We start from the raw sequence: 24,620 nt of genomic DNA on the forward strand, positions 1-24,620 counted from the left end.
CAGCTCATGCGCTCTCAAAAATGAACTTCAAAAAATAATGAAAAAAAATGGCAACGGGAAAAAATTATACCACGTGAAAAAAAGATATCTAAAACTGTGATCTGTTTTCGAACAACGGGAAGAATAAAATGTTCTGCAGTGTTAACACGAGCTATCAGTAGGTGATAAGATCGGTGATTTTCGTCGTCTTCATACTTTTTACAGTTTCTTCATTAGCTTCTAGGCGATAATTCGGCGAGATCTGGATGGTGCTTCAGCGGCCGAAGAACATTTTCCTCGCAAAAGCACGAAGCTGCACTGCATCGTGCTCACTCCCAGGACCCTTGAAGAGGCAGCTTGACTGCGAAGCCAGGACTGCCTGCCCACCCCCTTGCCCAGGACGACAGCCTTCCTCCCACCTTTCCTCCAGGTCAGCAGTGAATCGGCCGCTAGTGGTGTCCTTAGCCGCCTCCATCACACCGCGCTCTTCCCTGTCTGGTGTTCAAACACCCAGAATGTGCTGTTTGTCACGGGGAACGGGGTGAAACACAGATCCTGACGTGTGCCACGCGGACCTCCGAACTCTGCCCTCGGCCCCTTTGTTTTGGGGATGGCTTGGCTGAGACGTGGACAGAGGGAAGGCCTTGCTCAGCAGTCCACCCGTGAGCACGTGTGGGGTCAGAACCCCGTCTTCCGTCTCCACCAACTGTCCCCATCCAGTGACACAAGCGTCACCTGAACTCCGTGGCTGCAGGCTTACTTCATTTTATTGCACTTCACAGATAATGCAGGGGAGGGGGGAGGCGGGGCGGACAGTTCCCACAAATTAAAGGTATATTTGTGTGGTCACCTGTGATCAGTGATCTTTGATGTTACTATTATCATTGTTATGGGTGCCACAAAGCACACCCATACAGGACGGTGAACCTTATTGATAAACTGTGTTCTGACAGCTCCAGCAACCAGCTGTTACCCCCTGTCTCTCTCCCTCTCCTTGCACCTCCCGATTCCCCGAGCCACAATATTGAACTTAGGCCAGTTAATAACCCTACAGTGGCCTCTTAAGTGTGCAAGGAAGAGTTGCACATCTCTCATTTAAAATTTTTTTTTTAACGTTTATTCATTTTTGAGACAGAGACAGCATGAACGGGAAGGTCAGAGAGAGAGGGAGACACAGAATCTGAAACAGGCTCCAGGCTCTGAGCTGTCAGCACGGAGCCTGATGCGGGGCTCGAACCCATGAACTGCGAGATCATGACCCGAGCCAAAGGTGGACACGCCACGACTGAGCCACTCAGACATCCCGCACATCTCTCATTTTAAACCAAAAGCTAGAAATGTTTAGCGAGGAACACATGGAAAGCCAAGGTAGGCCAAAAGTGAGGCCTCTTGCACCAGTTAGCTGAGATGTGAACGCAAAGGGAAAGTTCTTGAAGGAAACTAATAGTGCCGCTCCAGTGAACACACAAATGATAAAGCAAAACAGCCTTACTGCTTGTGTGGAGGAAGCCGTGGTCTAGATAGATCATCAGCCAACCACCACATTCCCTTATACCAGGAAACCTCAGCCAGAGCAAGGCCTTAATTCTTCAATCCTGTGAAGGGTGGGAAAGGTGAGCAAGCTGCAGAAGAGAAGTTCAAAGCTGCCAGAGGTTAGTCAGGAGGTTTAAGGAAAGACGTTGTCTCCATATCATAAAAGTCCAATTCAAAGCAAGCTATCTGGAAGATACAGCCAAGCTAACTAATGAAGGCAGCCACACTAAACATTTTCCATGTGAATGAAACAGCCTTCTACTGGAAGAAGATGCCTTCTAGGACTGTGATAGCTAGAGAACAGTCCATGCCTGGCTTCAAAGGACGGGCTGACTTCTTAGGAGCTAATGTAGCAATGACTTTAATTGGAAGCCGATGCTCATTTACCATTCCCCAAATCCCAGGGCCCTTGAGAATTACGTTAAATCCACTGTGTGCTCTATAAAATGGAACAGCTAAGCCTGGGTGACGGCACATCTGTTTACAACATAATCTGCTAAATATTTTAAGCCCCTGTTGAGACCTGTTCAGAAAAAAAAAAAAATCATTTCAAAATATTACCGCTTATCGACAATGTATACCCGATGAAGACGTGCAATGAGATGAATGTTACTTTCATGCCTGTTAACAACAGGCAGGTCTGTTCTATAGCCCACGGATCAAGGAGTAATTTCGACTTTGGAGTCTTATTTAAGAAATACATTTTGAAAAGCTGTAGCTGTCTCATAATTCCTCTGATGGATTTGGGCAAGGTAAATTGAAAACCTAAAAAGGATTCACCATTCTAGACGCCATGAAAACATTCATGATTTATGAGGTCAAAATACCAACATGGCGTTTGGAAGAAGTTCATTCCAGCCCTCATGGATGATGTGGGGGGTTTCAAGACATCAGTGGAGGAAGTCACTGCAGATGTGATAGAAACAGCAGGAGAGAATTGGAAGGGCAGCCTGAAGACAGGACTGATTTGCTACAATCTCACAATAAAACTTGAACGGGTGGGCAGTTGCTTCTTCTGGATGAGCTAAGAAAGTGAGTTTCTCAAGATGGAATCTACTGGTGAAGATTGTTGAAATGACAAGGTTTAGAATATCTCATAAATTTAGCTCACAAAGCAGGAGTAGAGGTTGAGAGGATTCACTCCAATTTTGAAAGAAGTTCTACTGTGGGTAAAACACTACCAAACGTCATCACATGCTAGAGAAATGATTCCTGAAAGGAATGGTCAATCAATGGTGTGCAATTCATTGTGGTCGTATTTTAAGAAACTGCCCCAGCCACCCCAACCCTCAGCAAACACCACACTGATTAACCAACCAGCAGCCATCAACACTGAGGCAAGACCCTGCACCAACAAAAAGATTAAAACTCACCAAGCACTCAAATAATGGTTAGCATTTTTTAGCAATAAAGTATTTTTTAATTATGGTGCATCGATTTTTTTTTTTTAGACATAATCCTATAGCACACTTAATCGACTACACTGTAGGGTAAACACAACTTTCATATGCACTGGGAAACCAAGAAATTCACTCGCTTTGTTGCAATATTCTCTTCATTGTAGTGGTCTGGAAACCAAAATTCTCCAAGATATGCCTATATATGAAAGCTGATTCTAAAAAAAGAATAACAGACAAAGAAAGGGACATTACTTGTTGACATAATAGAATTAATCAATAGACCCTCCTTCCCTCACCTACCAACATGACAGCTGTAAAATAAATGCTCTGGAAGCCATCCACTTAGAACTATGGCACCGGGTCGCTTACCGGTTAGCAGGAGGAGAAACGATAAGAAAGAAACAAAGCTGAGCTATTATATAGTAAGACGACCAGTTGAATCACTTTCAAAATACTCACCTGCTTAGCTGCATATCATTAGGGACAAACTAAAATCGAAATGAGGCATCTAGTGAATTCTAGAATATTTGGACTAAAGTCATTTGAAAGAATGCTGAAGAATATTTACTCCATAAAGTTTTGCACTGGTCTTGCATGAATATTTTTACATCTTGTTGATAACTTTTAAAAAAATGTTGCTGTGAGCAAGCTGTTCCCAAAGTGAGTGCAAAATTTCAAGGTGTTAATTATTGTATCAAAACAAGTTTAGTGAGACGTATATAAAAAAGGAAAGGGGGTGGAGACAAGAAAGAAAGAAAAAGAGAAAAAAAAATGAAAGGCTCCCATTTGCAGACCTGTGCCTTAGCCTTGCAGAAAAATAAAAGGCGATTTCACCTTTGGACACCGCTTCAGAAAATGCTGTCGTCTATATCTTAATCCTAACAGCCCTGTCAGGCTGGTGATTTCACTCCTGTTTTACAGCCAATTTAACAGCTGAGGTAAGGTTAAAACATTATCCCAATCTCCCACAAATGGCTGCAGAGCTGGGATTCAAGGCCAAATCTGCTGAGTGCCCAGAACCTCCAAGTTGTATGAAGCTCCTGGGTCACATCCATTTTTGAGGCAATTAAATACACACACACACACACACACACACACACACACACACACACACACACACACACGGCGCCTGGGTGGCTCAGTCAGCTAAGCTGCCATCTCTTGATTTCTGTTGGGGTCACGAGTTCAAGCCCCGGAGACTGGCTCGGATTCTGACTCCCCCGTCTCCCCCGCCCTCTGCCCCTCCCCTGTCTGCCCCTCCCCCATGCTGTCTCTAAATAAATACAGTGTGTATAAAAAAAAATGCTGCATGGGTTAAATATCTACATTTAACAAGTTATTGTGTAGAACACAAAGCATTTCAATAGAATCAGACTGCTCCAAGACAAGGGCAGGATACATAGTCCACAAGGTCATTTGTGGTCCTGTGATAAGACAAACTGAATGTCATCTTTTAATTTGTAGGTTTAGCTGGGCACCTGCATGTATAATCTCATTTGGAAAGGTCAAAAGCCTTTCACTGGGAATGTGGATGACACCCCTGCCAGCCCCCAGGTCTCCCGGAACTGCTACCAAACAGCCCCTAAAGCCAGCTGAGCCCCATGAATCAAGCAGCAACTGGACAGTGAGGACCACACGCGCTGTCGTTCCAGCGTCCTGGACACGAAACTCCGTGGCCACAGCTGCTCTTTGCGCTGCAGGATTGTCACGTCCTGGTCAGACCATCCCACAGGGCAACGTGGGTGTGAGCTTTCCTGGATCAGCGGATTCAGCAGCATTTCCAGTGGTCTGCGTCAGGTGACCCCTGGGGGGTGTTTCCAGTTTCGGAATCAAAGAGAGGAAAGGGAGCAGGGGTCGTCTGGCCCCTGTGTCGAGGCCTCCCCCGCCCTGCACGAGAGCACAGGGCGCGGACGCAAGCACAGCGGGCACATCACCCTGGCCCCACGGCCCGGCAGAGCCCGCCCCGCGCGGGAAACCGGCGGCCCCGCCCCCGCCCCAGGAACGCTCCGCCCCGCGCCCGAGGCCACGCCCCTGAAGGGTCCGCTCCTGTCCCAACTCCTTGGCAACCAGAGGGACGCTTTCTCCTTAGCTACCGGTGCGGCTGCCACCAAGGGTGAGGAAGAGGAAGTTACTGCACCCATGGAGAAAGTTATCCGGATCCAGAGGGTGTTTATAAACCTGCTGGATTCATACAGCAGCGGGAACATCGGGAAGGTGAGCAGCGGAGGGTCAGAGTGGAGTCCCAGACCCCAGCTCCCGGTCCCCCGCCCCGGGCTCCCGAACCCCCGAACCCAGCGAGGGTCTGTGCCACGGGGCGCTGTCAGAGGCTCCCCTTAAGAGGGGGTTCCTGGTCCTGGGCACCAGTCTGCACGCAGAGCTCCAGCTGGAAGCCCAGGTGTTTGCAGGAGGGAGTCCGAGGGCAGAGAGGTGAGGGTGCAGGGAACCAGGCCGCAGGGCAGCATGCAGGGAGCCAAGGGCCCGCGAGACTTGGCGACTGACAAAAATGTTTCTTTCTTTCTTTCTTTTTTAAAATGTTGTATTTATTTTTGAGAAAGCCAGAGAGAGCATGAGCAGGGGAGGGTGAGAGACAGAGGGAGACAGAGAATCTGAAACAGGCTCCAGGCTCTGAGCTGTCAGCACAGAGCCTGACATGGGGCTCAAACTCACAACCTGTGAGATCATGACCTGAGCTGAAGTCGGACCCTTAACTGACTGAGCCACCCAGGCGCCCCCAGAAATGTTTCTTTTAAAATCAGAAGGAACCAAATGAAACGTTAGAGTCAAAGATTGTGGGTCTTTATGGCAATACAGTCATGAAATATAATTTTTCATTTTTTGGGGGGGGGAGGAAAAGGCCCATGAAAGTCAGAAGGTGGGCCTGTTCAGCAGTCAAATGGTGCCTCAGGCGTGCTCAGCACTCCACTGATATTTGTTGCATAAATTAAAGCAGAATCCAAAACAAAGGCCCACATCTGGGGGCAGGGAGGGGGTGGAGGTCAGGGTCTTGGTTTATATTCCAAATCCACTGAAAGCTACTGGATTATTGTACAAAGAGAGGCGAACCTGACTGAGATTAGGAGAGTGGGAGGGAAGGGAATTTAGCTTTTTACTTTACCCCCTTTTGAGCTCTGATTATTTTTTTACAGTATAATATTTTTAGAGCAAATTTTCTTTTCTTTCCATTTGTAGAGATCTTTTGCAAAAGCTTATCAGTAACAGAATTTTCAGTTATTCCTTAATTCACCTGGACCTCTAGCTCTGGCCTTTTAGGTAATTGCTGTTCTCTGTACCAAGCACCATGTGAGTGGGAATAAGAAGTCTATAAAAGAAATGAAGGCCAGGTCTCTGGTCTTCAGGTTCCCGGCCCAGCTGGGCAACGCCACCCGCTCCCCACAGCCCCTGCTCCCCCCTTTCTGTCCCCGGGACAGAGCAGTGTGGCGGGCGTGGTACGTGTGCAGCCTTGAGATCCCAGGGTCCAGCTGTACCCCTCCCTGCCCGTGCAATCTTGGGCAAGTTACTTCCAGCTGGGCATCTCTTTCCTCATCTGTGAAATGAGATAATAAAATTGAATATGTATGTTTGAGAGAGAAATGAAAATATACATGACATACTTGGAAGAATTATCTTCCAGTAAGAGGTTGAACCTGCTAATCTTGCATTACTAACTCAAAGTGACGTTTATCAAAATAAATGAGGTGGGACTTCCTGTTTGTTTCATTTTGGTTTGCTGTTCCTCCCACGGTATAATAATATCGTGATTACATACGTGTTTAATATGTAAATTAAAACCATTCTTTTTTTCTTTAATTTTTTAACATTTATTTATTTTTGAGACAGAAAGAGACAGAGCACGAACGGGGGAGGGGCAGAGAGAGAGGGAGACACAGAATCGGAAGCAGGCTCCAGGCTCTGAGCCGTCAGCCCAGAGCCCGACGCGGGGCTCGAACTCACGGACCGCGAGATCGTGACCTGAGCTGAAGTCGGACGCTAAACTGACTGAGCCACCCAGGCGCCCCTAAAACCATTCTTATAAAGTATACATACATATTATATATACATACATATACATTTGTGTACACACACACACACACACACACACACACACACACACACACGTATATATGAAACTCTTTAACATTTCATAAGCCACTCCCAAGGATAACTTCTGTAAAATAAAAAGTGAAACTTCGCCAACTTCATTCTATTTCATTACTTGTAAAGGTAGCCACTGGCCACATGTGGCTATTGAACGTTTCAATGTGGCGAATCCAAATGGAGATTAGCCTACGGTCAGTGTAAAATGCACATGGAATTTCAAAGACTTAGTGTGAACAAAAAGGAACATAAAAGATCTCATTAATAATTTTTTTCCACTGATTACATGTTAAACTGATAATATTTTGAATCTGTTGGGTAAAGAAAACATTATTTAAATTAGTTACACTGGTTTCTTTTTACTGCTGTTAATGTGGCAACTAGCCAATTTAACTTACCTGAGTTGATCACATTACACTGCTACGTTTCTATTAGACAAGATCATCGTGGTGACCCCAGCCCTGCTCTGCCCATTGCCAGAGCAGGGCAATATTCTTAACACCTTCTTTAAGTTCTCTGGGCCTGGCTTCCTCATCTATAAAAGAGAGTGCCATTGGGGCACCTGGGTGGCTCAGTCGGTTGAGCATCTGACTCTTGATTTCGGCTCAGGTCATCATCTCCAGGATGGGGAGGTCAAGCCCTGCATCAGGCTCTGCACTGACAGTGCGGAGCCTGCTTGAGATTCTCCCTCTCTCTCTGCCCCTCCCTTGCATGCACTCTCTCTTTCTCAAAAATAAATAATAAACTTTAAAAATGCTTTAAATTAGAGTGCCATAATAGTACCCACTTGGCCGTGTTACTGGGGTCATTGTTAGTTTCAGCAAACCACCAGGGTAAAACGCATCGGCTATACACGTGGGGTACCTCTAGCAAGCCCTCAAGAATGGTCGGTGTTTAGAATCATTCCAACTGTCTACCCTTTCTCTAAGTTGTCCTTAGTATTTTCTTAGCAAGTTTGTGTTTTCTTGCAGTTCCTGTCTAACTGTGTAGTCGGGGCTTCACTTGAAGAAATCACAGAAGAAGAGGAAGAAGAAGAAAGGAAGTCAGCCATGGAAGCCTCATCCAAACTGAAGGACGGCACGTTCCAGATCGTGGGTACGCTTTCCAAGCTCGAAGGCGTTCGGCCCAACTTTGCCGTGGAGACATACAGCGTAAGTCCAGGTGGCTTTTGCTAAGTGTTGACCAAGGGCAGAGTCACCTTGCTCTCCAACACCTTCACAATATGCTGTTATTCTCTGCTTCCCCTTCTCTCTTCTGCACACATGGGGGTGCAGGAAGGTGTGGGACAGGTGGAGGCAAGTCTTTCTCCCCTGACGGAGAACAACCATTGTCTCCACTTTAAATGTGTGCCTGGAGCAAAGAATTTAAATTAGATACTCCTGGAAGGGATGGATCTAATTTGGACTTGCAGACTCACAGAATCTTCTAAACTGTGTTCAAAATGCGTGCTGCCCCTCACTACCCAACTACGGTGGGCATTTTCTGGGAGGGAGAAACCTCCTTTGGTAATAAGCCACGAGGAAATAACATATCATTACGTTGCTGTCTTACTGAGAAACTGTGCGGCCGTTGAACCCAACTCTGTGCTCGGGAGTTAAATATAACACGAAGACAGTGTGGGGATAAAGAGGAACGATAGTTTTATTACTTTGCCAGGCAAAGGAGGCTACAGCAGGCTAATGCCTTCAAAACTGCAGACCCTTCCGGTTAAAAAATGGGCAGGAGACACGAACAGACATTTTTCCAACAAGACATCCAGATGGCTAACACATGGAAAGATGCTCAACATCACGCATCATCAGGGAAATACGAATCAAAATCACATGGAGATACCGCCTCACACCTGCCAGAATGGCTAAAATCAACAACACAGGAAAAAAAAAAAATATAATCAACAACACGGGAAACAACAGGGGTTGGCGAGGATGTGGAGAAAGGGGAGCCCTCTTACACTGCTGGTGGGAATGCTGACAGCACGGAGGCTGCTCGGATTCTCTCTCTCCCTCTCTCTCTGCCCCTCCCTCCTCTCTCTCTCTCTCTCTCAAAAATAAATAAATAACCTTAAAAAAAAAAGTTAAAAATAAGAACTACCCTACAAGCCAGCAAATGCACTACTAGGTTTTTACCCACAGGATACAAAACTACTGATTCAAAGGACTATATGAACCCTGATGTTGATAGCAGCTTCATCAACAATAGCCAAATTATGGATAGAGCCCAAAGTCCGCTGACTGATGAACAGATAAGAAGATGTGGAGTGTGTGTGTGTGTGTGCGTGCGTGCGTGCGTGTGTGTATACGTACATATATATATATAATGGAATATTACTCGGCCATTAGAAAGAATGAAATCTTGCCATTTGCAACGATGTGTGGATGGAGCTAGAGATTTTTATGCTAAGTGAAATAAGTCAGAGAAAGACAAATACCGTATGATGTCACTCATATGAAAACAGATGAGGGGCACCTGGGGGGCTCAGTCGGTTGAGCGTCCGACTTTGGCTCAGGTCATGATCTCGCAGTTCAGGAGTTCGAGCCCCACATCAGACTAGCTCCTGTCAGTCTGTCAGCACACAGCCTGCTTCAGATTCTCTGTCCCCCTCTCTCTGCTCCTCCCCCCGCTTGCACTCTCCCAAAAATAAATAATTTTTTTAAATAAATAAAACAGATGAATATAGGGGGGAAAGAGAGAGAGAGAGACAGAGAGAGAGAGAGAGAGAAGTAAACCAGGAAACAGACTCTTAACTATCGAGAACAGTTACCAGAGGGGTGCAGTGGGGGTGCATGGGCTAACTGGGTGATGGGCATTAAGGAGGACGCTTGCCGTGTTGATCAACAGGTGTTGTATGTAAGCGACGAACCCCTAAATTCTACGTCTGAAACTAATATTACACTGTACGTTACGTAACTGGCATTTAAACAGAAACTTGAAAACAACAACAACAACAGCAAACTGCAGACCCACCCTTCAGGGTGGTCTCAGGGCTGGCACCTGCCATCCAAGTCTGGTTACTAAGTGTACATTGAGGTCAGCGGGATGTCAGAATCCATACCGTGTTCCTGGAGCAAAGGATTCTACAGAGAAACAAGTGAAGAGGAGAGGGGGGCTTCAAGAACAAAGAGGAGAAGCATCTGTTCCCTTTCGAGTCAAGCCTTGCTGAACCACCAGTGTGTCCAACTTAACTTCCCACCGTCTTCAGCTTTCTCTATCAGTTTCACTGCCCCCACATGACAAATTCTACACACACAACCTGAGACATTTGAATGCCTCCAGTAGGGGTGTCAGCCTCTCATCAGCCTGCCTGCCGCTCTTCAGACCCTGCTATACAGCTCTGCACACGCCGTACCCTGGAACAGACTTTCCTCTGCCAACCCCACCCAGCCCTGTTCGTTCCGCAAGACTTAACTCAGGATGTCATCTCCTCCAGGAAGCCCTCGGTGATTCCCACTTCTTCCCCACTCCCCGTTTGGAATCTGAGCTCTTTTCTTGGACTCCCACAGCATCTTTACCTGCCTACATCATCCCACTTTTCCCACTCCATTGTTATTATCTGTCTGTTGTGGGTCACACTGCCCCTGATGGTTAGCCTTAAGAATAGACTGAGCCTCACTTATTCCCCTGTTTATCCGTGCGTCTTTGGCACGTAGCACATTAACTGGCTGAAAGCAGCCCTCAATAAACACTCGTGAAATGAACGAAAGAGTCCTCTCCCCCCCACCTGCCATCTTAGGGAACTTTCTCCACCACTTACCCCCTTTCACCCTCTCCTGGGTCTTCAGTCACCACTGGCTTCTTTCTTTCTGCCTATACATGTGTTCAATGCACACATCTTTTGAACTTCATTCGGCTTTCCTGGTGGCTACCAGCCTCTTTCTCCGCCCCTGGCCCCTGCCCCCTCAGAGAGGGTCCAGCCACAGAAAATACCCTGACCCGTGTCACTGGTCTAATTCCCGGCTGGCCTAATTCCCAAAGTCCTATCTTACCTGGCTTCCCAGGAGAAAGTCTCCTTCCTCTTCTGCGGTCTTTACCCCCTGACTTCCCTCGTGCATCTGAACACTCCTTGTTTCACTGGCTCCTTTTCCTCTTTCTGTCCTTTAAATGCGCTTTTCCCCAGAACTCCCTCCTTTCTCGTAATGGATGTCCCTCCTCAAGCTTCTCTGGTCCTATGGCTCCAGCTCCCCCATACGAGCCAATGCCTTTCAGATCTGTCTCCAGCCCTGTTGACCAGCAAATCCAACTGCCCCCTGGTGCACTCCCCCAGATGTCCTGCTGGCACTTCTAGTTCAATAGGCCCCCAAATGAAATTTATTTTCCTCCTCTACAAAACCACTCTGCCTTTCAGCCTCCTAATTTTGATTAAGGACCTAGATATGTTTGGGCTGTTTGGGGCTGCAAGTCATAGGGGGAAAAGGCAAGGCAAACTGGCTTAGTAAAGAAGGAAATTCTTCGGTTTATGTGGCTGGTTGTCTCAGGGAAGATGCAGCTTCAGGGCTGGCGTGATCCAGGGGCTGCAGCTCCTTTTTCTGCCCCTTCCTGGCCTCTCCCTTCCTTTAAGGGTGACGTCACTCTTGGGCTGGGAGCAAGGCGGCAACGGTCCAGGGTCTCAACGTTCACACACAGCAACACCGCGGTGAAGAGAACTTCCAGAAGTCCTCAGAGAAAGGAGGATGAACAATCCCGCGGTCCCCTGCAGGCGTCTCCTTGAATCTCACGGTTTGGAAGTGAGTCACATGCCCATTCCTGAACGGATCACTGTACCCTGAGATCAATAAAGCCCAGCCCTGAAGCTAGGGAGTGGAGTTCAGATTCCCAGGCTGAGAAGGGAGCACCTGAACAAAATTGGGGTTCTGTCGGGAAAGGGGAAGAGGAAATGGACGTTTGTGTCCTCCGGACCGTCCATCACGCACTCCCCGCTACCGCAGCTGTGGGCTCGTGGCGCCCCCTCTTGGTCACGAGGTCCTCACCTGGGCGCCTCACAGCCTCTCCACGAGGTGCCCCCTTCCCCTTAGCGTGGCCATTCGCGTTAGTTCAGATCTTTACCGGCGCCCACCATTTACACTGGAGTTCGGATCCGTGAACGTGTCTCGAGCGTCCTAAGGATCCACAGAGGCGCGTGGAGCTCACACCTCGCAGGGACTCGCACACAAACACGCAGCCCCACGGCAGTGCAGTGGGCACGACCGCAGAGGTGCGGACACAGCAGCATCTGAAAAGGGCAGTTGATGAGCGCTCGGTCTTAGGTACGGAGCCAGGCGGATGTAACAGCACAGCCTTCCTACCACACAGATCAGCCCCCCACCCACCCGCTCCCCCGCCCCCCCGGCCCCCCGCCCCCCTCAGCTCCTCTGGTCTGGAGATCCCGGAGCCTCCATCCGGGATGGAGGATGGTCCGCTACTGGGAGAAGCTGGGACTGAGGCCCGGCCTCTAGGGCTGAGTAGAGACTGCCAGGCAGATAAGGGAGCAAGGAAATGTCACACAAGGCGGGAACACATGGGGAAGCGTGTGGTATGCTTTAGAATAGGAAAAACATCAGCATAGCTAGAGCATGGGTTGCAGGGAACCAAGCAGAAGAGGCAAGGGTGGCATGTAAGGTGAGAGAGAGCAGAGGATGGAAAACATTAGGCTGGTCTAGTTTGTGGAAGGTGCCTCTGCCTGGCTCAGCAAACCATCTACTATTCCAGTCTCTGCTGAATGAGCTCATATTCACTCTTCAATCCAACTCGAATGCCACCTCCCAGGAGCCTTAATCACATATTCCTCCTGGTCTATCAAACCTCAGATGTACCTCTATGATAGCCCTTTCTATATTGGGGGCTGCCATGTAAGGCTGGGCAGGTTGCACACTGTGCAAGGGTGCCTGCCTAAGGACATGAGTAGGAGTTGTGTTCTGCTGGGTTCAGAGTGCCCCAGAGTAGGTGCCGCCTTATAATTTCCCCACAAAGAGAAGATTGCCTTTTTCTAATTTGTTCAAAGGCTTCTTATATCCTTAGATATGTCCTTGTCTGCATTAGACTATAATTTGCTATAAGTTTTCCCAACAAAACACACACACACACACACACACACACACACACACACACACAATGCTCCTGAGTGTAAACAACCAGACATTATTCATTTTGCCTCTATCCTCGGGGTCAAACACAAGGCCCCCAAATGTTGGATGGGTAAACAAATGAATGCCCAAATGTGGTCATGCAACGTCTGATCAGGGTGGCCATCCTCTTGGAAACGTGCCTGTTTCACCCGAAATCCAGCTATGATTTCACATGCGTGTGCGTGTTTCTTTGGACGCCGCTCTCACACACTGTCACGGGCTGGAATCATAGATGCTTTCTCTTCTTTCTCTTGGGCAGCATCTGGAGCTGGACGCTGGAAGGACACACCTTCCATTTGTCCAGTGACTTTCTTCCTTCCTTTCCCACGTCATTTCTGAATCTAGATCGGTCTCAGGTGCGTTGGGAGAGCAGGGTCGTCCTGTGTCGTCTCACTATTGAAAAATTAAAAACTGATGTTTGGATCGGCATTTTCAGAGTGTCTTCCCTTCTGCCCATTCAGCCCAGAAAAGAAACACAATGGAGTGTATTATGGATTGAACTGTGTCTCCCCGAAAAAAGATCTGTTGAAGCCCTAACCCCAGAAAGCTCACGATGTGACCTATTTGGAGATAGGTCTTCACAGAGGAAATTGAGTTAAAAGGAGGTCATTGGGGTGGACCCCTCATCCAATACGACCACATCCTTACCAAAAGGGAAAACTTGGACCCAGACACGTATACAGGGAGAACACCTGGGAAGAGGAAGGCGGAGATGTGGTTGATGCATTAACCAGCCAAGGAATCCCAGAGATTTCCTGAGAGGCACCAGAAGCTAGGAGAGAGCCACGGAGCTGAATCTCCGTCACAGCCTTCCGAAGGGACCGGCCCTGCCGACACCTCGATCTTGGACTTGTGGCCTCCAGACCGTGGGACATGAATTTCTGTGGTTTAAGCCACTCAGTTTGTGGCCAGGAAGGAACAGCTACCTAAAACACAGTGATCGCCGAAGTTACTTTTGTCTAATGTAAGCACTTTTATATTTCCACCCATTAAAAGTTCCTGTGTTTTCGAAATATTCCCAACTGTCGACTGTAATAAGGCACCTTGCATGTACGAAGAGAATGGATAAATGCCATCGTGAGGGTTCTGAAACCATCCACATTCATCACTCATCAGCACTTCTGAGCGATTCAGGATATATAATGGCTCAAGTAATCTTGCATAGAGTTTGCATTAGTTTCAAATGCCTCACACATTTTTCTTCCAGTATGTTCTAATTCTTCCCTTCTGAATTGGGGTTTAAACAGCCTGCAGAAATAGTACCTAAAATCATTATGCAATTTTTTTAATCATCTGTTCCCAGCTATTTTCATAAACTTATTTGTTACTTGGAAACTACACACAGAAGAGAGCCAAAATTTCATTTTAAATAGAAACCCTGCAAATGTTTCCTGTAGGACACTTCATCTGCCATATATCTAATTTGGAAATTGTCATTCCAGCTAAATATTAAGGTTAGCGCCTTGCAACAAATGACTGTCACATCTCTTTTTCAGAACATCTCTCGGGAGGACCTTCTCATGCGCCTCCTGGAGTGTGACATCATCATTTATAACATCACCGAGAACCCACAGCAAACAGAGGAGGCCATCTGGGCAGTCTCTGGTCAGTGAACTTCTTTCTTTTGTCTCCAGGGATGCTGCTTTTGTGCAACTTACTTAACCCAAGAGTCATCTAATGAACACGAGGTGAATTAGGACCGTGGGAAAACTGACCTGAGACTTACCTAAAACATGAAATGAAATTAGGCTAATGAGGGGCATCTGGGTGGCTCAGTCGGCTGAGCGTTCAACTTTTGATTTAGGCTCAGGTCATGATCCCAGAGTCGTGGGGTCAAGCCCCGTGTTGGGCTCTGAGCGTGCAGCCTACTTAAGATTCTCTCTCTCTCCCTCTGCCCCTCTCCCCCGTTTGTGTGTGCGTGCCCTCTCTCTCTCTCTCTCTCTCTCTCTCTCTCTCTCTCTCTCTCTCTCCCTCTTTCTCTGATAAAAAAAAAAAAGCTGATGAATATTCATCAGCCTTTGGAAGTGTTAAAAGATAAACCAAGGCATATGAGAATCTTTAAGAGTTTATTTGAGCAAAACTCGATTCACGAGAGCACACCATGCCGGAAGTGGCTTGGAGAGCTTCACCAACAGGGGCCAGGGGAAAGACTTACAGAGCAAAGGCAGAGCAAAGTGAGGAAGTTATTTGATTGGCTATAGTGTACTCAGCTGGCTTACCTGGAAGAGGCTAGTTGACTGTGACTGGTTGTCCTTAGGTGTTGGTTTCCGAACCTTGCAGCCTGTAACAGACTTAGGTTTTGATTTGTTCATGTGGACTAACTACTATGGCCTTAGAGTCAGCTGAGACTTCATGGCCCCCTTGTTTGATTAAACAATGGGTGGGGCGCCTGAGGGGCTCATTTGGTTGGGCATCCCACTCTTGACTTCGGCTCAGGTCATGATCACACAGTTCGTGAGTTCGAGCCCCCACGTTGGGCTGTGTGCTGACAGTGTGGAGCCTGCTTGGGATTCTCTCTCTCTTCTCTCTGTCCCCTCACCTTAAAGTAAATAAATAAACTTAAAAAGCAACTTTTATAAAAAAATAAATATATAAAATAAGCAATGGGTGCTTCCAAAGGATAGAACATTTTTTTTAAATGTTTATTTTTTGAGAGACAGAGAGAGCACAAGCAGGGGCAGGACAGAGAGAGAGACAGAGAGAGAGAGGGAATCCCAAGCAGGCTCCATGCTGTCCGTGCAGAGCCCGACGCGGAGCTCGAACCCAGGAGCCATGAGATCGTGACTTGAGCCGAAGTCAGACGCTTCACCAACCGGGCCACCCAGGCACTCCAAGGATAGAAAGTTTTAATCATTAAAGGAAACAACTTTCAAAATTCAACGTGTATTCATTCTACAGGAACTGCTTAAGGAGGCGCGGTCGAAGGTACTGGGGAGATACGAAGACAAATAAGAAAAAGATTATACCCTCAAGGCCCCTGTAGCCCCACAGGAGAGCTAAGGCACACGTGAGGAACTCTGATGCAGGACAGAGAATGGCATGTTTATCAGACAGGTATCACAAGGGGGATGTGACTTTAAGATACCGGCCGCGGATGTGTGAGATTCCTCAGGAGCTTAGAGCGTTTGACTTCTCTGTTTTAACTGTGCCTACATTTCATCCAGTAGGGAACAAATCAAAACCAGGAACATTGTGTCATCTTTTGAAACAGATTCTTTGAAAGCCTACTTTCTGCATTTTGTCCCTTTGCAAACATTTACAGATGATGTATAACCGCGCCTTCTGAAATAATTGCACCACTTAAAAATCATAATTAGAGCTAACATGTAATGAATCCTTATTTTGTGTCAGGCTTGGAACATTGATTTTTCTATATAATGTATTCTTGTAATTAATTTTTTTTTTTTTCTGAAATGAAACCTGGACATGTTTGGGGGCATTTGGGTGACTCAGTTGGTTAAGCGTCTGACTTCGGCTCAGGTCATGATCTCACAGTTGGTGAGTTCGAGCCCGTGTCAGGTTCAGTGCTGACAGCTCAGAGCCTGGAGCCTGCTTTAGATTCTGTGTCTCTGTTTCCCTCTGCCTCTCGCCTGCTCTCTCTCTCTCTCTCTCTCTCTCAATCTCCCAAAAATAAACAGACATTAAAAAACTAAAACAAACCTAAACATGTTTGGAAAATTAAGAAGCACAGTAGGGCTTAGAATAAAAAGTTATGATGCCCTGAATACCCTTTCAACTCTATCCCTATACCCCAAGAGAAACCTCATTTAACCCATTTGTGCTTTTTTTCCTACATAAAAATACCAGCATTGATGTCCTGTGATTATGAATTTTAGACGTTAACCACTGCCCTCCAGCTGTGACAGATGGGTTTTAGCTCCTCATAGGACCCCCCCACCCTGTTCCTCAAGAGACCATAATCATTTCTCAAACGTGGACACTGTATCTCCTTCCATGAGCCTTAAAACATAGAATGTGTGTTATTGCTTCCTCCTTCATTCTAATAAGGAGATTTAATGTACGTTCGTTTGTTTATTTTAAATATAATTTATTGTCAAACTGGTTTCCGTACAACACCCAGTGCTCATCCCAACAGGTGGCCTCCTCATTGCCCATCACCCACTTTCCCCTCCCACCCACCTCCCATCAACCCTCAGTTTATTCTCAGTTTTTAAGAGTCTCTTATGGTTTGGCTCTCTCCCTCTTTTTTTTTCTTTCCCCTCCATCATGGTCTTCTGTTAAGTTTCTCAAGTTCCACATATGAGTGAAAACATATGGTATCTGTCTTTCTTGACTTATTTCACTTAGCATAATACCCTCCAGTTCTATCCAAGTTGTTGCAAATGGCAGGATTTCATGCTTGCTCATTGCCAAGTAGTATTCCATGGTATATATAAACCACATCTTCTTTATCCATTCATCAGTTGATGGACATTTAGGCTCTTTCCATAATTTGGCTATTGTTGAAAGTGCTGCTATAAACATTGGGGTCCAAGTGCCCCTATGCATCAGCACTTCTGCCTGTATCCCTTGGGTAAATTCCTAGCGGTGCTACTGCTGGGTCATAGGGTAGGTCTATTTTTAATTTTCTGAGGAACCTCCACACTGTTTTCCAGACCGGCTGCACCAGTTTGCATTCCCACCAACAGTGCAACAGGGTTCCTGTTTCTCTACATCCTCGCCAGCATCTATAGTCTCCTGAGTTGTTCATTTTAGCCACTCTGACCGGCATGAGGTGGTATCTCAGTGTAGTTTTGATTTCTATTTCCCCGATGATGAATAATGTTGAGCATCTTTTCATGTCTGTTGGCCATCTGGATGTCTTCTTTGGAAAAGTGTCTATTCGTGTCTTCTGCCCATTTCTTCACTGGATTATTTGTTTTTGGGTGTGGAGTTTGGTGAGTTCTTTATATAGATTTTAGATACTAGCCCTTTATCTGATATGTCACTTGCAAATATCTTTTCCCATTCCGTTGGTTGCCTTTTAGTTTTGTTGATTGTTTCCTTCTCAGTGCAGAAGCTTTTTATCTTGATGAGGTCCCAATAGTTCATTTTTGCTTTTAATTCTCCTTTGGAGATGTGTCGAGTAAAAAATTGCTATGGCTGAGATCAAAGAGGTTGTTGCCCACTTTCTCCTCTAGAGTTTTGATGGCTTCCTGTCTAACATTCAAGTCCTTTATCCATTTGAGTTTATTTTTGTGAATGGTGTAAGAAAGTGGTCTAGTTTCATTCTTCTGCATATTGCTGTCCAGTTCTCCCAGCACCATTTGTTAAAGAGACTGTCTTTGGGGCGCCTGGGTGGCTTAGTCGGTTAAGCGGCCGACTTCGGCCCAGGTCATGATCTCACGGCCTGTGAGTTCGAGCCCCGCGTCGGGCTCTGTGCTGACAGCTCGGAGCCTGGAGCCTGTTTCAGATTCTGTGTCTCCCTCCCTCTGACCCTCCCCCGTTCATGCTCTGTCTCTCTCTGTCTCAAAAATAAATAAACGTTAAAAAAAAAAAATTAAAAAAAAAAAAAAGAGACTGTCTTTTTTCCATTGGATATTCTTTCCTGCTTTGTCAAAGATTAGTTGGCCATATATTTGTGGGTCCAATTCTGGAGTCTCTATTCCATTGGTCTGTGTCTGCTTTTGTGCCAATACCATACTGTCTTGATGATTACAGGTTTGCAGTAGAGGCTAAAGTCCAGGATTGTGATGCCTCCCACTTAGTTTTTCTTCTTCAGTATTACTTTGGCTATTCAGGGGTCTTTTGTAGTTCCATACAAATTTTGAGATTGTTTGTTTTAGCTTTGAGAAGAATGCTGGTGCAATTTTGACTGGTATTGCACTGAATCTGTAGATTGCTTTGGGTAGTATTGACATTTTAACAATGTTTATTTATTTTTGAGAGAGAGATAGAGCACAAGTAGGGGAGGGGCAGAGCGAGAGGGAGACACAGAATCGGAAGCAGGCTCCAGGCTCTGAGCTGTCAGCACAGAGCCTGACACGGGGCTCGAACTCACCAACTGTGAGATCATGACCTGAGCCGAAGTTGGAAGCTTAACCCACCGAGCCACCAGGCGCCCCAAGAGATTTAAATAATTAAGAAAATGTTACTTCTCTGTTTTCTGGAAAGGTTTTAGCTGTGCTGCCAGGCTTCTGAGATACAGAGCGTTCATGTCTGCAAGAAAGGACAGTCAGAGGCCTCCCGTCTGCCATCAGCGTCACCCGGGGGTGGGGGGGGATGGGGTCAGTGGGGCTTTGAGAATTTTGTCATTTTACCTGATGTGCATATTCTTAGATTTGGGACCTGTTTTCCACTTGGGTTTTTTTTTTTTTTTTTTATGTTTGTTAGTTTTGCGTGTGTTTGCAATGACTATATATTACTTATTAATAATGTTTTATTAAATAATTTTAAAATGTCTCAATATAAAAAGATTCTCCTACCTTGCCTTTCAGAGGAAGGCAAAATGACACAGGAAAAGGGAATAAAGTATTAGAAATGAGAGAAAACATTTGCATATAAGGGTAAAGTGGGGGCGCCTGGGTGGTTCAGTCACCCAGAGCATCTAACTCTTGATCTCAGAGTCATGAGTTCAAGCCCCACACTGGGCGTGCAGCCTACTTAAAAAAAAGTGGGGGTGGGGGGGGGGATAAAATGTGCTTGTTCACCAGTGAAAAAGCAGATTATTTTAGACCCATTAAAATAATCATAAATGAAAGGCTAACCCACTTCGAGGATGTCTAACTGTGCCAGGGAGTCACAAAATAGGCCAGCCGAAAGCACAGGAGGACAGAAAGGGTAAAAGGGCAAAATTAAATTGAAGCGGCAATTTTTGTTAATAGAATAAAAATGGAAACTAAAGTGAACGCTTGAGTTAGGGATTAATATGTGGACACAGTGTTCTCCTACTTAATTCTGTAACGTTGTCTCACCTCGGGCTCAGAATCCGCTCGTTTATTAGATTCAGGATATCAGCACTTTATTGTTTTGCTTCTTTAGGGAATCAGCTCATGAGACTAAAAATGTACCATGACAACCGTGTCACTTAGATCCTCTGACAGTGTAATGAGACCTCCCTTTAGCAGATTTCTTTCCTTCTGGAAAATTCTACTTCACGAAAAATATTTTAGCAGCATCCCATGCTCAAAGTATTTAAGAGGTTCAATGCTTAAATGTGCAGAGAGCCCCCCTGGGGAGGGACAAAGCCTTTAGAAATCAAATGTTTACCTTTCCACCCACCACTGTTCTAAATTCGGATTCCTACAGAACGTTCCCACTCAGCTAGTCCTGCTGAGCCAAAGGCCCTCCAGCCATGGCCCACAGCACCTGCTGCATGGGCCGCCCTACCCCAGCCAGGTAGAGTGGGAAGGGTGGGCACACCCCAAATTGCTTCCTTCCACAAGGGCGCAAGCTACACAGGAATGCTCTGTGTGTGATCAGAAGGGGGCCTTGCCTTTTGACTGGGGGCCCTCGCAACCCCCAGACCTAACCTTGATGGGGCTTCCTGCTCCATTCTCCACACAGCTGGCTGGCTCTGGGGCATAGTGGGGAGAGCACAGGCCTTGCAAGCAGGCTGCTTGGATCGGACCCCGCCCAGCCCTCTTCCATGACTCTGGGCAAACCGCACCTCTGTTCCCCCATCTGTAAGACAGAATTGGTAGCAATACCTATCTCGTAATGGTAAGGATTCGGTAAAGCTCGTGAACTGTTCCAATCGAACCAGCTATGATCCTTACTACCACTGGCACTCCATGAAAGTGAAAGCACGTTGCTAGAGGCCAGGAGACAGGAACGGGGGTTCAGGTTGTAAGCTGGGCTCAGAAGAGGTCAGGTGGATGGAGGGAGAATGCCAAGAACATGGTAGGGACATGTGGGGGCGGGGGGGGGGGGAACAGGCCAGTGGAGCAGAGAGGTGACACTCGTCTTAATGTGCTCCCTGAAAAAAGGAGTAATTTCAAGTCCCACACATGATTTGGAAAACCAGGTCTTTGTGGATCTGAATAACTGTCCTGCTTTTTGGCCCCACAGCACTGAATGAAGAAGTCAGCCACTTCGAGAAGCGAAAGCTATTTATTTTGGTATCCACGGTGATGACCTGGGCACGCTCCAAACTCCTGGACCCCGTAAGTAGAGCACTAGCTTTTCCTTTCTGCGACATCCCACCCTTGAGACCCCCTGATGTGTGTGTGGAGAGAACTTTCTCTAGGGCACTGTGTCTTCTTACACACTCCTGAAGCCCATCCCGGAATAAGCGTTCAACAGAAATCACAGACCCCAAGCACGCCGAATTCTAGGGGGCCTCGTTGTGCTATGTGCCCCTGAGAAAGGAAAAGGAAACTCTACAAATGACACTCCACCATAACCATGCTTACGTATCACTTACACTTCTTATTTGAAGAAGCTCTTTCAGACTTAGATCTGTGTTTCTGCCCCATACCTTCTTGCGCATAGACGGAAAGGAGAATATAAGCAACATGCCGTTGTGATAACAACACCCAACTTGTTCATATTCGGAGTCCAGACGTCTGACTCACGCCTACCTTCTTTGTCCGCATGGCAACTCAGTATGAACCCTGCCTCGCGGCATTTATTTCCTTTTCTGTGAAGCCCATAGTTCTTACTTTGCAAGAAAATGTGAAACGACAGCCATTCTCCCAGGGGCTGCTTGTTTTCTTTACCGATATCAGGTTTACATTCGCGGCTCTGCCCCAGTGCCTTTGTGCCATGAACTGCCTTTTAGTTTCAGCGCCGAATCACGACGTGATCTTTTAAAGAGACATTTAGGAAGGCAATTAAATGATCACATGCGGTACCTAATTCCATCTGGAAGGATGCTAGTATGAACAGCTGTGCTCAAGGTCACCCTCAGGCACCAGCAAGGACAGAGTCAATGCTCCTGGCTGAGAACGGCTGTAATCAGCCGTTGATCCCGAGGCGCATTCTAACGTCAGAGACGTCAGGATGTCAGGGGGAAATGCACACGTTAGAATCAGTGGGATACATTACCTATAACAAGGAGATATTTAGGGATTTATCACACATCGCCTCAAATGCCATTTGTTTAACTGTCTCTCCCTTGGTGAAGCAGGACATGCTTGACGTAGGGCCCTGAGGGTTTCAGTCCTTTTCTGAAAAGTAAAGTTCACTCACCCACTCCATTTGGTTGCCCCCACCTCAAGGGCCAAGCCAGTCATTGGACCCTGTCGTGGTTGTTTCCCTCAGCATGTCCAGCGAAGTGTCTGCTGCAACACAATTATTGGCCACTCGACTGGCTGCAGGCCTGGTTGACCGTGCTCAATGAGTGAGAAACCGCTCGCACTGACTTAAGCAAAACGAGAATGTATTGACTCATAGCTGGTAAGTCCAATGGTGGACTTCAGGCACAGCTGGAACTGGAGGCTTAAACACAATGTCTTCAGACCTCGCTATGCTCTTTCTCTCTTCCGTGGCTTCTTTGGTCCTGAGTAGGCTTTGCTCTCACGTAAGCTCCCCTCCTGTTGGGCCCCAGCAGCTCCCAGGCTTACGTCCCCTGGGGCTTCAATTCTCTTTTCCACTTCCGTTTTGTCTCATCCCAGGTCTTGAGCCTCAACCTGAGCCGGTCACAGTGGCCAGGGGAACACAGAACTCGGGGTGGGCAGGCCTGGGGTTCTATACTCGCTTCTAGAGGCGGGGGTGACTGGCCCCCAAACTACAGGGGCTGAGAGTGGAGAAGAGATGGGTCCTCCAAAGAAAATAGGGGGAAATGGCTGCTGCGTTAGTTCCTAAGCCCTGTGGCACGTCCCCATCCTCCCATCATGGCTCTAACCTATATGTCCGTAAACAGCTCATGATGGACTGACGTGAGGCTTATTAAGGTATAAGGTACATAGAGTACCCATCACCCTCTTCCTCGCGCGGCTCTGTGAGTTTTGACAGATGCATATGGTTGTGTAACCACCACAGCAACCAAGATAGAGGACATCTCCATCACCCCCTGAAATTGTCTACCTTGCACCATACAAAAGCTCAGTTCCAGATGGATCACAGAATTCAAAGTGAAGACCAAAACTTTCATTTTTTGAGAAATATTAATAGAATCTATACAGGGAGTCTCTTAAACAGGACCTAGTAATGCGAAATATGAAAACGAAATGAATAAATTCAATTGCAATGAAGTGAATGAGGCATTTATGGATGAAACGATGCTATGTGTGAGATTTCCTTCGAAATCATCCAGTGGATGAAGAGGTAGATGGGGGTAGAGAGGAAACCAGTTTCGCTATGTAGGAATCTGAATCGAATCAAACGTAAACATCACGCAGACCCCAATGGAAGGGTGTTCTATTCAATAACTGGCCTATATTCTTTAAAGATGGCAATGAGAGAGAGAATGGAAACACTACTCCAAATAAAGACGATTGAGGCATGGCGGCTCAGGGCCAAACGTGATCCTGGATTGGCGTCTGTACCAGAGGAAAAGCACTATACAGAACATTACTGGGACAGTTGACAAAGTTGGGGCATGGACTGCAGATTGGATAGAGTTATCCTATCAGTATGAAATTTCCTGAATTTTGTCACCGTATTCCGGTTTCATAGGAGAATGTTCTTAGGAGATACACACTGAAAAGTAAAGAGAAAAGGGGTGCAGTGTATGCAATCTGCTCTCAAATGGTTCAGAAAAAAATAAATAATTTTAATAATTAAAAGCAAAATCTTCACCCAGCCTAGCAAATCCCTCCACAAGGCAGGAGAGAAAAGAAATAGCTTTATTACGGAACAAGCATTAAAATGGAACGTCACGCTTGGCGTCGGTGATCCGCTAAGAGGTTGCAGACGTAGAAGGAAATCTCACCTTTTTCTAGAGTCAACCAGATACAATCCATTGCATACATGTTTCCTGGTCAACAACAATTAGCTCTTGAGTGAGAGGCCTTGACATCACCATCTGTCACAAATAGTTTGTCCCAGAGTCACCTAGTAATTTGGGTGGCCATCTGTGTTAGCTAATTGGCTTTATCCAGAGGAAAAACAAACCTTTCGTAGCTTTATGACAGGAGGTAGTTTCGGAGCTTAGAGCAAGGCTTCCAGCAGAGTGAGGCTCCTACCTGCCCACCAAAACTGGAAGACAGGGGTCCTCTCTCCGCTGATGTTTACGTTACAATTTTTTAAAATTTATCTATTTTGAGAGAGACAGAGACAGCATGAGTTGGGGAGGGGCAGAGAGAGAGGGAGGCAGAGAATCCCAAGCAGGCTCTGCGTTGTCAGTGTGGAGCCCGACTCAGCTCGACCCCATGACCTGAGGCAAAGTTAAGAGTCAGATGCACTTAACCCACTGAGCCACCCAGGTGCCCCGGGGAAAGTTTATCTCTTATTCATATAGAACATATGACAAGTGTCCCAGATGAATGAGTACGTGTCCTCCCAACTCTGATTCGAGACCCAGACTCCTTCATTGAATGGCTTGACCATCTCCCAGAATGGCCTCCAGAGCCATGATGCAAATCTATATCAAGCCAGGGAGCGCCCCCCCCTCCCCCCCCGGGGAGAAGTC

The 24,620-nt window shown here is 46.7% G+C and overlaps 1 protein-coding gene across 1 annotated transcript in view; it reads left to right on the forward strand.

The window, feature by feature from the left end:
• The first annotated feature begins 2,096 nt into the window (after nucleotides 1–2,096).
• Nucleotides 2,097–24,620, forward strand: part of AK7 (adenylate kinase 7) — a 69,929-nt gene continuing 47,405 nt past the window's right edge. Inside the window, exons 1-5 of the mRNA XM_053225110.1 lie at nucleotides 2,097–2,150; nucleotides 4,734–5,126; nucleotides 7,979–8,158; nucleotides 14,602–14,710; nucleotides 21,116–21,210. Of these exons, the coding sequence (XP_053081085.1) occupies nucleotides 2,097–2,150; nucleotides 4,734–5,126; nucleotides 7,979–8,158; nucleotides 14,602–14,710; nucleotides 21,116–21,210 (831 nt within the window). The remainder of the gene's footprint in view (nucleotides 2,151–4,733; nucleotides 5,127–7,978; nucleotides 8,159–14,601; nucleotides 14,711–21,115; nucleotides 21,211–24,620) is intronic.

Source organism: Acinonyx jubatus, chromosome B3, assembly GCF_027475565.1.
Source record: "Acinonyx jubatus isolate Ajub_Pintada_27869175 chromosome B3, VMU_Ajub_asm_v1.0, whole genome shotgun sequence".
Classification (NCBI taxonomy): Eukaryota; Metazoa; Chordata; class Mammalia; order Carnivora; family Felidae; genus Acinonyx; species Acinonyx jubatus.